General features: G+C 39.6%; 1 protein-coding gene across 1 annotated transcript in view; it reads right to left on the bottom strand.

Annotated features, from left to right (window-relative positions):
- The window catches only part of grap2a (GRB2 related adaptor protein 2a), an 81927-nt gene that overhangs the window by 26645 nt on the left and 39885 nt on the right, over positions 1-15397 (bottom strand). Inside the window, exons 2-4 of the mRNA XM_039765547.1 lie at positions 9348-9490; positions 8828-8919; positions 6425-6544 (exon numbers count right to left, since the gene is read on the bottom strand). Of these exons, the coding sequence (XP_039621481.1) occupies positions 6425-6544; positions 8828-8919; positions 9348-9425 (290 nt within the window). The 5' untranslated portion in view covers positions 9426-9490. The remainder of the gene's footprint in view (positions 1-6424; positions 6545-8827; positions 8920-9347; positions 9491-15397) is intronic.

The raw sequence follows: 15397 nt of genomic DNA, 5'->3' as shown, positions 1-15397 counted from the left end.
GGGCTTTTTCAGTTGCAGCTCCAAAACTCTGGAACGATTTGCCATTGCACGTTAGGCAGGTTCCTTCACTTGCTGTCTTTAAGTCTTATTTAAAAACATACTTTTACTCCCTGGCCTTTGACCCAGTGTGAGATGTTGACTAACTGTGTACTTGTTTATTATGAATTTCTTCAGCTCTTATGTGTTTCTGTTTCTTTTACCCTTTGGTTATTGTGTGTCTTATATGTTATGTTTTATTGTACAGCACTTTGGTCAGCCTTGAGTTTGTTTTTAAAGTGCTTAATAAATAAATCTACTCTCTATATATAAAATCTTAAGCCTAAAAGTTCAATGATTTTATGCAACGATTTTATGTGATGTTTTTATGTCACTTTTTTGTCACACCTTAAATTGGTCCTATTTTTAAAACCTACATATATATTTGATATCATTCTTTTCAGAATTTATCGAACTTTAAGGTGATGTGGTTAGATTTTCTGATTCTTATTACATTTTTAAATTCTAAACTAAAATATCAAGAACTCACATCCCGCAAGACAAGACTTTGTGCCAAGAGATTTAACCATGCCCGGGGCCAGAAATAAAAAACAAAGAGTAGGACAGCTGCTGTACAGGCTTTTAAATGTTCGAAGTGCCACGCAAGATGCAGATAACATGGCATGGCAGCAGCAGCAAGCCAGCAGCTGATCGAGCAAAGAGGAGGTAAAAAAAAACTATTTGTTGCCCATTGCATCACTGTTTAAGAAGGGGTTTCGGAGGAGCGACCGCGTCTCTTTGGGGTGCCCCTCAGCCCCTCTCTTCAAAACATGAGCGGCAGAGACACGAAGTGGTTGGCGCGTAGCGCAGGCAAGGGGGGTTGGCAAGCGAAGTGAGCGGGGGGTAAGCTTCCTAGAAAAAAAATGAATAAATGAATAAATAAATGTGTGCATGCATACTATTTTGGAGGATAGATGCTTTCAGATTACAGTTAAATACGTGAACCATCTAGACAGGCAAATGTGATCTGAGCAAAAAGCTGGAATTAAGAAATGAGGATTATAATGTGAACACAGCTGAAGTAATGCGGACTGATTTCTGCAGTTATGTAACCAATGAATAAAAGATAAAATGTCATAAAATCCTTATTTTAGTCTTCTTTTTCTCAGTGTGACTGTTGACCATTTACGATCAGGGTGCTGAGGAAGTCATCTACTGACATCCTACTAGCATGATTGTGTGGCTGTTCATGTTATTTGCCGAAAAGCATTTCCTGCCCACCTGCAGGTAATATCCTAGGAGAAGAGTGCCCACCTTCACCCAAGTAGCAGCTCTTTCTTTCTCTCTCTCTTTCATCTTGTTGGTTCCTCAATCCACTGCCACTCCCATCTCATACATGAGGAACACTGCTGTTTCAACACACTGATACTAGGAGGAGCTCATCTCTCACCAGTGTGGATTCTTCTTTCCAAGGACAGATTTAGCCCGACCCGTCTTCTGCACTGCTTCAACCCTTGTAGTCTCTTTTTCTCTGGCACTTCTTTGCCAGCCCAGCGTCCAATCTCATGAAGGAGACTCTCAAACCTCAATAACTCTCAGAATATAATGACCCACGGCTGCATCCTCGGTCAGCATGAGCTGTGCTCGGCTGATATTTAGGGTGTTGTTTGTGAAACGTACAGTACCTACGTTTTCACATGGTGGATTTGAAAGCATTTCACTTATATTTATTTATCACTTTTAAAAAATCAGAAGAAACCCGGTCACACATTGACAGAAATGATAATATCACATTTCTAAAAGGAAGAGGGAATTTTTTTAAAACAAAGTCCTCTCAGACAATTGTAAGCTGCAGGCTTATGTCTGGCTAAGTCGACTCTCCATTATAATGGCGTGTGCTGTCCGTTAGGTTGGCTCGTATACTCTGCTCATTATTCACAAACAGAGGGACAGCTGGGGGGCTGCCACCTGTGGAAACCATACATTACATTTTCTTCACTCCATTGCCCCCGCCATGACACGTCACTTGAAATGCCAGACCTCCTGGAATGACAATTCTTCAAATTTGGCTGATGGGTAATGCAATTAAAATTGCTCCAGTTACCGGGCTGTTGGTGTGCCAGAGGGGTACGACAGCATGACAGTCCTGAGGAAACGCGGATCAGTCATCAGGTGCTCCTGCATGGCCTCTTTTTCATTACTGAGGTAAACCATACTGTTAGTACAACAAACAAGAGCAGCCAGGTTTTCCACAGTGATCTCACTAGGGTTAGGTTCAACACAAAAGGCTGTCTCTTTTGGCCTGATGTCTCTCTTAATAGTCACCTAAAATACAACTAGATAGAGGGCCGTAACTTCTCCTTTACAATTATGACATGAATTCCATTTTAAAAAGAAAATTGTGTATTCCTCGGTAATCACCTGCCATCAACTGACAGACAAATTATAGGGTGAGTGAATGCAGAGCTTGGAGCTTAAGATTTATGAGAGATCTTTCACATGATCCTAACATGAGCATCTGTAGGAGACATTTTGCATTTTCGACTGTCCCATAAATGTCTTCAGCAGGTACACATAGTTCTAAAAATCCAATGTGTAATGATTTTTTTTTAAATTATTTTCATTATTTGCATGAAACTTGTCAAAGCGTCATATTAAAAAGCCATTTTTGGTCCACTGTGGTGTTCATGGGATACAAAAATAAAAATACTGTACAAGCCCCACTTCCAAACACTTTCCTAACAAATGGCACATCACAAGTGCAAGATTCATTCATATCTAAAAAATACATACATGCAGATTTCCTGTTGAAGTATATATGGTTACCTTTTTTATTCATTTGTTAAATTTTATTCATCCCTGTGTCACACATGTATGACAGAGGATCACCTTCCAGGTTAATCTGAGGTGAGTGATACCACCCTGGGTTGAGAAGGGGGATGCTGTCATTAACGCTGTCATCTATTTTTTCATCCACTTCAGCAAGAAAATCCCTAGTGAGGGCAAATTACTGTTCCCCTTCCAGCCAGAGCACTGTAAAAGACCAGATGCCCAAGAGAGGGGCATCTAAAACCGAACTCAGACTGGCACCAGAGCAGAGCTCCTGAGAAAGACCCACTCTATTGAGCTGCTAATGCTAGAGAAAGAAAGAAAGAAAGAAAGAAAGAAAGAAAGAATACTTTGTGTGACTTGTCATCCCTATCTGATAAGGGAAGGGTGATCATTTGAATTGCAGCAACTACAGGGGTAAGGTCCTCTCTACGGTCATTCTTAATAGCATCCGTGATCAGAGCAGTCTGGTTTTATGCCTAAGAAGACTACCATTAACCACATCCTGGTACTGAGGGTTCGAATGCAAATATTGGCAAAGTTTCTTTGTAGCCTTTGTCAATTTTCGTAAAGCATTCGACTCAATTGGTCGAGCGGCCTGGTGGGACATCCTGAGACTTTGCAGGATTCCCCCCCTGCAAGACACCAAGCTGCCTATATTATATTATATTATACTAGCTAACCCGCAGTGTACCATACGGCGCATAATCAGGCCGGTTTTTTAATGATTTTTAAGCACAGGGAGAAAATTAACATTTGAAAAATCGGTAATGTAATAAATCAGCAAGAAAAGCAACATTGTAACAATGCACAGAATGAACCAACACACTATCGTCCGTGACTGAAAACTGGCGGACCGCCATCGCTCATGTGCCCACCTCCAACTCGTCACTTGAGTCGTTGTCGTCTTTGCACAGTCCAGATGCAGCTGTGACTCACGTAAACGTTCCGTGTTCCTGCAGGAGCATCTAAGAAGACGGATGTTTGTCGTGGATGCGAATCGCTGTCTGTAGCATGTAAAACAGTTTGCTATGGTGCACGCGGTCGTGCATCGTAACTGAAAACTCGGTTTTTAAAGACTGCTTACTTCATTGTGTTTTAACCTCAGTTGTAAAGGATTGTTTTAAGGATCCCATGGGATACCCCTCGCAAACCGTTTTACACGCTGCATATGGCGATTCACCTCCGGCGTGGCTCCTTCCTGTGTGCGCCATAGGTGTCTTATTTGTCGGCGGCTTAGTGAATCCATACCCCTTCCGGCGTGCTTTCCATGGGTGTCTTGCCTTAGTGAATTATATTATATTATATTATATTATATTATATTATATTATATTATATTATATTATATTATATTATAGTAGCTGTTCCCCACGGCACCACCGATGTAGTAGTGAAACAAGACAAATTTTTAAAATCAATAGAAAAAAATGTAATTCTGGCCAAGTGTAAGGTGGGTGCACTCCAACATCAAACATTGGCACTGTACCTGATCGTGTTAAGCTCAGACAGGAGAGTGTCCCCCACGTGTGGAGAAGAGCTCTAAAATATATGTAGCTGTGATATCTCACTCAAAAACGTCAAACGTTACTCCTTAACAATCTCTAGGTGATAATATCTGTTGAAGAAACAGGTATCAATAGCTAAGCAGAGGCAAGGTACACTCCAACATGTGGCTAGATGTACAGTGACTTGAATTGAGGCTGGCACATGAGTGAGGAGGGCCCTGTCCCCTACCCTCGACCCGCAACCACTCTCTAGAATTGGTACCGCAAGTGAACTATCAACCGGAATGTTCAAAAAATTTTTAGAAAAATACCCAATTTAAATCCATTAAGTAGTTCTCTCATATAAGAGGACAGACATACAGACAGTCAGCCGTTGGATTTTATATATAGAAAGAAATTATATTATATGAGTCAGTCATTTTCTAACCTGGTTAGTCCTGAAAAGGTTCATGGGGGTCTGCTGGAGCCTATACAAGCTACCATAGGGCACAAGGCAGGAACAAACCCTGGACAGGGTGACAGTCCATCACAGTGCAAATACACACGCACACACACATCCCACAACCACCAACTAGGCCAATTTAGGAAATGTCAGTCCTCCTAACCTGCATGTCTTTGGACTCTGCGTGGAAAACGGAGAACTCGAAAGAAATCTACTTATTGCGAGGCAGCAGAAATACCACTGTTTTATCACGTTGCTCTTTATATTATATTATATTATATTATATTATATTATATTATATTAGATAGATAGATAGATAGATAGATAGATAGATAGATAGATAGATAGATACTTATATTATATTATATTATATTATATTATATTATATTATATTATATTATATTATATTATATTATATTATATTAGTTGTGTAAGCCCATGCTGTAAAATGCCCAGGCTCCTAGAAACTATCGAAATTGTCAGAAAAAAAAATTGAAATGTAGAGTCGGTGGTTTTGTTTTGCGGATGTGCTCGCCCTCCTCGTCTATCAGCAACTAAGCGAGTTTCTCTCTTATCTTTCTTTCCTCGGCGGTTTCACTTTGGTGATGGAGTCACTTTCTTTCAGCTTCATGCTGTAGCCTCGTATTTCTTTATTCTTCTGACTCGTTAACTTTAGGCCACACTGTCGGCTGTTTGAGCTTCATGCTGTTGCCTTGCACTTCCGGGCAGACAGACACACACACTTCCACGAATAGATGTTTATATATTACTAGCTGTGTAAGACCATGCTGTAAAAAGCACAGCATCCTAGAAACTATTGAAATTGTCAGAAAAAAAATGAAATGCAGGGATGTCAAGTAATTGAAATTAACTACTCTGGGCATCTCTCTCCTAGGAGGTTTCGTGTTGCCGATGTGCTCACATCATTTGTGTATTAGCGGCTAAGCAACTGTCTTTCTTCGGAGGTTTCGTTTTGCCGACGTGGTCACCTCACTTGTGTATTAGCAGCGGGAGGAAAAGTAAAAGGGATACCGTTTTGCCGATGTGCTTGTCTCGCTTCTGTATTGACCGCTAAATGAGTGACTCTTTCTTCAGATGTTTCGTTTTGTCAATGTGCTGTCCTCATTTATGTATCCTCTGAGGTGGAGCCATTACCCCGACTCCACCTTTCACTTCCGGGCCAGACAGACAGACATACACACTTCCACGTTTAGAAATTTATATTATATTATATTATATTATATTATATTATATTATATTATATTATATTATATTATTTGTAAGTAAACTATTAAGGCTTTTTCAAGCTCTTTCATAGGTATTAAGAGTAAGGTACATCTATAAATAAATAAACTTAAGCATTGTACAATCTGAGTGACTAAACATGAAAGAACCTTCATGTATTGCAGACCTACATAAATTAAGAAGAAAAATGACTCATTTTGATGTCTTCTGTTGAAGGACTTATGTTTTATTACTTTCACTTTCAACCAATGTTTGTTTCTGTATGACAGTTCATAGATTTCCTATTTCTTCCTTTGCAGAAGACCTAAGGGCCCATGTTTTAGATTTCAACAATAGTAATAATGATGAGGCAGAATACTTTGACCCAATACCTAAAACATCTAAACATATATCTTACATCCCCGCCCGACATCCTCTTGAATCTTACCTGACAGAAATGGAGAATTCTCCTGGTGAGCTCTGACTACCACGGATGAGAAATGATCCCAACTCCTTTTTTATCAGCATTTCCTCAGCGTTTTGTCTTGTTATGGTTTCATGAAACCAGCTAAAGTGTGATAAGAAATACAGGAGAGTCAGTTCAAATACTCCACCATATAAATGAATGGAACTGAGGAAAACATATTAGTCAGGCAGATGGACTGTCACACATCCACCCAAATTTGATATACATCCCCATACCCCTCCATTAGGTTTAGCTCGGTAGATAATGGACAATATGACTTGATTCAAAGGTTATGGATATAACAGAGAGACCGTCTGCTTTAGAATAGGTTCTGTGGGCAGTGTATGAAAACCAAGAAACCTTTCCATTTGTACCTGAGAGGTGGTTACCATCGCTATGAATGGAATGGAATAAAATCCTTTTAATTCAACAAGGAGATTATCACCAGAGACAGATGTGTCAAGTTGTACTCCATGATTTGTAATGTAGTTTTTCATGCACCATCTGTTAAAATTGGCAAACTGGAAAAATAACAGAGAGACAGGTGGAGAGACCTAGTTGCGTATTTTAAATGTTGAGAAACAGTCATATTGGTGGACACTTTGAAGTGCATTGGTGTGCATCTTAACCATGCGACTGCCCAATCAAGCTCCAAATCTATAATTCGTTTTAGATAAAATCAGCACCTACAAATAAGTATGTAATATTTAAAGACATTTTGCAAATGAGAGATAATGACGCCAGCTTTAACATTTAATGACAAGAAGCAAACAAATTCATAAAGATGATGAAATTCCTCACACATGATGGAAGTGGATGAGGCAGTGTAAGTTTGAATTCTGAACACGTATGTTCCTTCTGTGACGTATTGTTTTAGGATTTCATAGATACAAGTATGATATTTTCCAAGATGGTATTCTATCCCAGTAAGAAAATAGTCAGATTTTTTATGAAAAGGCCATGCGAAGAAACCTGTCAAATGTAGTGCAAAGTCTGTTTGTTAACCAAAAATCCAAAACTAATCTGTTTTCAAGCGTAAAAGTAGTTAAAAAAATGAAAGGCAAAAAAATTAAAGAACAGGGTCTTAGCCAGGAAACTGATAAATAAAAATGCCCTAGAAATAATTAATGTTTCATTCCACAAACTTGGATAACCAGGAAATCTTTGAGCTAAGCCATATACCCCCTAATTCAATCTCCGGCTCTCAAGATGGCTGTCAACAGCAACACAAACTAAGCCCGAAATGATGGTGCCCACTGAAAACAAAACAGTGTTATGGTAAGATGTTAAAATGCTTAATGTATTTAGAAAAACTTATCAAAATAACATTCAGAAACCTTCAAAACCCTTCAATGTATGTTTAAGAAGAAATTAAAATGCTGTAAAATATTTATAGCGAAAGCAAATTTTTACACTTACAGAAAGATGTATTCACTAAAGAGTAAAATCTTATGTAGTTCTCATGCACCCTTAAAAAGTTGGGTTCTTTTAAGGCACTTTGTGGTTCTTTATTGGTTGTGTGATTGCTTGACAAAGCACCATTTCATTTTGGGACAGGTTCTTTGCATATGAAGTTGTTTCTTTGTGCTTTGAAAAACTTCCCAATATGTGGAAAACAAGCTGAAATGTTTAATGTGTGGTAAACTACCTAGCTGGTGTCACACACATGAGACTAGGAGGGAGCTGAGTAGACCATGTGGAGGTAATTACCCACCAGGCCAGGGGGTGGCGGGGTGCACTAAGCCTACCTCTGTTATCTCTGCAGGCCAAATACGGGAAGACCTGCCTGATTCAACAGCAATGATGTCACTTCCGGCTCTGGCACTCAGACTGACGGCACTTCCGGTTCTGATGCCCAGACTAACATCACTTCCGGCTCTGGCGCTCAGACTAACATCACTTGCAGTTCCGGTGCCGAGACTGCCATCACCTCCGCTTTCGGCTTGGAACTCAACCAAATCACATCATTTCTATCCTCTTTGCCCTTTTGCAGCCAGGGACAAAATCCGGGTGGCTGCCCCAAACCTTTTTTGTGCATTGAGACTACTTCTTTCACACTGGGCATAACAGATTATGAAAACCTGGACTTAGCCTGTGTTATGGGAGGCAGCAAGAGTCCTTTTAAAATCACAACCCACTGGTATTTCGCAAATCTGCTACCATCTAGTTCTGGTCATTTAGTGTATGGAGCCGATTGCAGATCTAAATAAATAAAGGTTCTTTCTGGAACCTTCTTGTGGATGGGTCTTCTGGAAACAAATCATGGCATTTCTCTGAAGAATCACTCTGGCAACATTTATTTTAAAGAGTGTAGAGAATGTCTACAATTAACGACTAATGGGCTTTCATTTATTTTCACTCACCCAGGCAGACACACACTCTTACCTTGGCGTCCGTTGCTCGATGTAGTTTCTGGGAACGTACCCTTCATGACCATGAAGTTCAGCCTTAAACCAGTCATCTTGATTTCCTAAAATCTGGAACACCAAAAGAGATTCCATCACTGACATGGCACATCACGCTGAAAGCCCTCATGCTGATTCAGTCTGACATTTTAACCTTATTAAGAATTCTCACTTATTAAGGGGGATTATGTGTTTATATCTTGAAGAAGCCACTGCGGCTCATCGTCGGGTATGTTATCGACAGTCCCAGGTTGAAGTGGTTCCCAGAAGCTACTGGGGCCAACCCAGACCATCAGACTAATTGAGTCTGACCAGAGGAAAATCTCCATTTGCTGCTCTTTGTACAACGTTTAGCATTATGCCAGGTCTCCCCCTCTTCAAAAAAAAATTAAAAAGGAATAAATGAATGTTTGCCAACTGGGACTGCTAACCCTTTTTACTTTCTTTAACCCTAATTTACACAATTAGCAATGACAGAAAAGATATTCTTAAGCCCTCACCTTTAGAATGTCTCCTTTGCGAAAGGTGAGCTCATCCTCCGCCGTGGCAGTAAAGTCATACTTCCCTACAGCTTCCATCTTGAGGGGACCACCAGTCAAGTTAGAAGGGAGGCAGTCTTTGAGCTGGAAATGTGGTGTTCTGGCTAACGAGACACAAAGGAAAAGCATTTTAACTTCGATAATCCTCTGTAATTGTACAATACAATTTATTTAGTATTGCCCAAAATCACACAAGGAGTGCCACAATGGGCTTGAACAGGCTCCGCCTTTCGACAGCCCCCAGCCTTCACTCTCTAAGAAGAAAAGGAAAAACTCCCAAAAACAAAACTTGAAAGGGAAAGAATGGAAGAAACCTTGGGAAAGGCAGTTCAAAGAGAGACCCCTTTCCAGGTAGGTTGGGCGTGCAGTGGGTGTCAAAAAAGGGGATGAATGCAATACAATACACAGAACAGAGCACAAGTAATCCTCAATACAATATAATAGTACAATAGAAATATTACATGTACAGAGCAGACTTCAATAGTCGATGATATTACATAATACAATTTGAGACAGGAGCACATCTGCAATTATTATTTTTGTGAAATTGTTATATCAACATTTTCTTTAATATAAATCTCCATTTTGTGCTTTGCTTTCTTTCACAATTTATGGCAACAGCACCCTTTGTATGCTACAGACGTCACATGACGTGATGTCATCAAGCCTCACCAATAAAACACTCATCCACAACTTGACCAAAAAGGCATTGTCTAGAAGAAGCTAAAAGGAGGTCCACATGAAAGATTTTGATATAGGTTACTAGTGTCAATGCATCTTTTTCTACCTGAATTTACATTTGTGGTTTATGTTTTGGTTTTGGCATTCTGTTTTTTCTTTCCTTTGTGCTTCAATCTTGGCTTACATTTTGGCTAATGTTTTGAGCGTCCATTATACGCTGCTTCTCTTCCTTACTGACCTTTGCAAGTCACACTGCCCCTCACATATTCCTTTTTAAAAGTATTCTGCATCTCTAACTAAATCACTATTTTGTGTTCCCATTGTTAAGATGCGGCTGTTCATTGTCAAGTTGTGTCACATGATGTCATTGGAGTAACATTATTTAAGGTGATGTCACAAGTCAGCCACTGCCTAAATCTGTGAATTTAAGCCTACTTCTTTTATTCCTTCTATGTAAACTTTGGTACTTAGACCTAGGCATTGATTTAGACAGTGATTCTTAGACTACAATTCTTTAATCATACATTGGGTTTGTCATAAATTAGTTTGACTTTCTGGTTACAAATCTTGCATGTATCTTGGTTAAAATCCATCTCTTTTTTCCAATCACTTTTTTCCAAAGCTGCCAGAAACAGTAACAGTAAACTGCCATTAACTTTCCAGAATACTAGACATAATGCTTGTGCTCTGCATTTAATAAGGAATTAGGTCTTCTAAGCTTATATTATTCTTCCCGGCGGTATTGGTTTGATATGCTTAGACTACAAGGCGGCAGTTATCATGGACCCTATTGTTAGGTAAGTAAAGATTAAAGGAGAATGGAATCAAAATGTGAGTTTATACATCAAAGAAATATGACAAAGCACTGAGCTAATGAGAGAGAGCCCAGAGTAAGACTGCATAACTGACAAGGAACTGAGGTAGATCTAAAGATGAAAATGAAGAGGAAACAGTCAGATGACCTAACTGTGAAGTACGATAAAAGGGAACAGAGTGATGAGACAGAATTTTAAGGTTGTCAGGCAGATGGAATGAGAGAGTGTTGTGTCTAAATGTTCACTTGATAAATATTCTTTCACGCTTACACAAGGTGGCAATAGTTTTGAGGGAAAATGGAATCAGGAGGTGGCACAGGGAAGTCAGAATTCATGCAGGTGTTATAAACAGGGAAAACAATAAATGATAAAGCTTAGGGTAGGTAGTTAGAGCCATTGGCAGAGTGGTAAGTTTTAAGAGAAAGTAAAGAAACACAAAACTCCAGTCTCAGCTGAGGGGTAGAGATGGTCCAGTTTAGTGACCTCAGGATTGTATCTTTTGTTTATTTGCAATAGATGTGGGTCTATTGGCTTCATCAGGTGGTAACCTCAGGTGTACAGTGGAATGAAGCCAACTGTGAAGCAGTTGGGATTAGGATTAGCACCTCCAAATCTGAGGTTATGAAAGATTTAAGAAGGTGAAATGACCTGATGAGACCAAAATTGATCTTTTTGGCCAATTCTGAGCACTGCACGTTATCAAAAACACACCATTCATCTGCAGCAGGCTTGTGAAGAAGAGGGTAACACACATAAAAATCCAGGAGGAAAGCTTGAAGGAAACCTGCACCTTGGGAAACAAATTACTTTCCAGCAAAATAATAAAAAAAAATCATCTAAATAAAGCCAAAACTATAAAAGAATGTCTTTAAAACAACAATGTTAATGTCCTGGGGTGACCGAATCAGAGTCCAGATCAACGTATGGTTGGACCTGAGAAAGGCCGTTCACTCATGATCTTCAGTTCAACCTGACAGGGTTTGAGGAGTATGGCAAAGAATATTATGAGAAAATGCCCATGTCCAGATGGGCAAAGTAGATAGACTCAAGGCTGTCATGGCTGTCAAAGGCACATCTACTAAATATTGGCTTGGAGTGGACAAATATTTACGTAATCAATTATTTTGCATTTTATATTTGTAATTAATGTAGAGCAGAGGTCTGTTTTCACTTTGACATTAAATACGAGGGATGCTCAAAAGGTTTCTGCACTTTTATATTTTTGTTGGAAATGGTGAAGGTGGGACGAGTAGTAATTGGGTATAAAAAAGTTGGTACGATGCTGGGAAAATGGCATCACAAACAAAGGTAACTATGTAGAAAATAAACAGAGTTAAAATAAAGTGTGGAAACTTTTTGAACATCCCTTGTAATTTTTTTCTGTTGATCAGTGTCAGAAAGCAAAATTAAATCCACTGGGATTCAATAATATGTAAAAATAAAATAGGAAAACGTCCAAAGGTAAATACCTATTATCAATACTGTAAGTAATTCATTTTTAAGAAAAGTAAATAACGGTGAAAATATAATTCTGGTATAGATAGACAGACTTTTTTTCATCTTAGCTCTTTCTCTTTAAATTCTAGTTTAGCTTCAATCTATTTTTATTTGTAGGGAGACTATAAGTATTTACTCTCTTTTTAGGCACTGGTTTCATTGCTGACCTTTTATACTCACTCTGGATGACTTATTTGGCCACCTAACTCCATCGTGCAATATTTGCTAAGATGATTACAGCACTGTGGCTTAGATTGATGGATTAAAAACCACAAAGTTGCAAATTCAGTCCCCTTTAATGATCCAAGACACTCAATGGACCAGTGCTGCAGCTGTATAAATGGAAAGTACACAAGAGTGACTTCACCTTTTAGGCCATATAAGGCTCCACTGACTTAAAAGTTGTACTCCTTCCAATTGTGATGAAAAGCTTTTAGAGATAAACGGAGCAGTGAATTTGCAATCTTTTGGACCATCTCCAGTTTGCATACCACTGCAGCTGGCCAACGGTGAATGAATTATCCTTTGCACTTCATTTAATCCTGGTACACTTGTATAACAAAAACTGCAATGTCATTGAAAGGTTTATAGAATACAGATAAGCATTTAATACTGTTGTTACACTAAAACTGATCATGAGGCTCCTACATGTGAGACTTAATGCCACCCTTTGTAACTGGTAGACCCCAGCAGGTTCAGATTTGTAGCGTCACTTCTTCCTAAATGAGCCGCAGTGCAGGTTATTGTGTTCAACTCCCTTCTATTTTTCATTGTTCATCTATGGCCTGTCACTGCTCCAGGACAATCATTAAACTTGCTGCTGATACCACCATTGTAGGCCTAGTCACTAGAAATCATTAAACAGCTTAAGCCAATGTCACATGATGCAACTATGTCATTGATGATCACATCACCAGATCATGTCAGTTTAAATGACTGTAAAATCGATTGCCTTGTCACATTTATTCACTGAGTGCAAATCTTCTAGCACAGTCATGCTCGCCCCTTTTTATGACACCCAATAGCGTGCTGGCTGATGAAGACTGCCTGTTTAAAAGGTTCGGCCGCAGTCTCGGCCGTTATTTTCTTCTATTATTTTCCATTCTCTCATGGTATGTAAAACATGAGACATCAGACAGACGAGCTTCTCTTTTGCTTGTGAGGTGTTTGTTATACCTCATTCCTTCATTCTATACATTGTACTTCCAGATGAAAATTCAATGGTTGTCAGCTATCGAGCACACAAAGCCTTTGACTATGACTAAAGACAAGAGAGAGTCGGCACAAGCCATGGACTAGCTGGAGTGAGTCGCTGGGCATGTGACTGGGCATGTTTATATGACTGGCACAAACTTGTAAAGAATATGCAAATGAAGGCTCTGAAGAAGTCGTTGAAGATGAAATGGCCTCAGAAATGAGGAGGAAGACCACACTTTCCATTATCTATGACAGACAGTGAATGTGAATAGGCAGAGTCAGCAGCTGTAAATTTTCATGGAGTTGACATCACAGATTGCCAGGAATGGCAACTTGGCGATCTTTAAGATGATTCATTAATTTTTTTTACCTCATTAGACCTCCTCACCATTTACCATACCATTCTGGTAGGCACCTGCTCGTGCTGGTGAAGTTGGGTACAGATATTAATGGCACGCAGCTGCCTTCTATCCAAGAGTGAAGCAACACATACAGTGCCCCAGGGAGTCAAACAGTAATACTGAAGACCTCCATCATAGTATGCTGTCACTCTCTCTTCTGTCCATCATCCTGCACTGTCAATCTCTCCTCTGTTCTGACTAACAGCACGTGACCATTAGAACTTGCAACACAAGATTCCAGGACAGCTTTTAATCACAGGTTGTAAACTGATTGCTTTTGACAGTTTTTGATGAAACGTATGTTCACATTGCTGCTGTATTCAGGATCTGCTGTTCTATCTATTTATTGTCTATCCTTCTGTCACTGGGAGACAAGAACGTCAGAATCTCTTTGACATTAAACTTGAATTGGGACTTGACATTAGAAAGCCTGGATAAGCACAAGGATACTTGGGAATTTTTCTCACTGCACAACAGATATTGTCCTAGGCATCACAGTGTGGACACCCAAATAAGACAACAGTGTCATTCTGGGAATTTTGACATGCACAGGATACAAATTAATATCAATTAAAGAGATCTGCATCAACTCCTGCTATAATTTAAATTGGTGTCCTAATATACTGTTTACCACTAATATCTTCTTATTCTTTCGGTTGCTCCCATTAAGGGTTGCCACAGTGGATCATCTTCTTCCATATCTTTCTTTCCTCTACATCTTGTTCTGCTACACTCATTACCTGCATGTCCTCTAACACCACATCCATAAACCTTCTCTTAGGCCTTCCTCTTTTCCTCTTGCCTGGCAGCTCCTTCTCCAAATATACTCAGCATCTCTCCTCTGCACATGTCCAAACCAACGCAATATCACCTCTCTGACTTTGTCTCCAAACCATCCAACTTGAGCTGACCCTCTAATGTACTCGTTCCTAATACTTTCCATCCTCATCACACCCAATGCAAATCTTAACATTTTTAACTCGGCCACCTCCAACCCTGTCTCCTGCTTTCTGGTGCCACCATCTCCAGCCCATATAACATAGCTGGTCTCACTACCATCCTGTAGACCTTCCATTTCACTCTTGCTGATACCCGTCTGTCACAAATCACTCCTGACACTCTTCTCCACCCATTCCACCCTGCCTGCACTCTCTTCTTCACCTCTCTTCCACAATCCCCATTACTCTGTACTGTTGATCCCAAGTATTTAAACTCATCCACCTTCACCAGCTCTACTACTTTTATCCTCGCCATTCCACTCACCTCCCTCTCATTCACACACAAAGAGTGAAAACATAAGAAAGAGGAGAACATTTAGTCCATCAGGCTCATTTGTTTATCTAAAAGCTAAATTTCCCCAATATCTTGTCAAGATGTACTGTATCTTAAAGGTTGTCAACGTTTCTGCTTCAAACACAAG

The sequence above is a fragment of the Polypterus senegalus genome, chromosome 10 (assembly GCF_016835505.1).
Source record: "Polypterus senegalus isolate Bchr_013 chromosome 10, ASM1683550v1, whole genome shotgun sequence".
Classification (NCBI taxonomy): Eukaryota; Metazoa; Chordata; class Cladistia; order Polypteriformes; family Polypteridae; genus Polypterus; species Polypterus senegalus.
The sequence above is the reverse complement of the archived record's forward strand: the minus strand, read 5'-3'. Positions and strand labels throughout refer to the sequence as shown.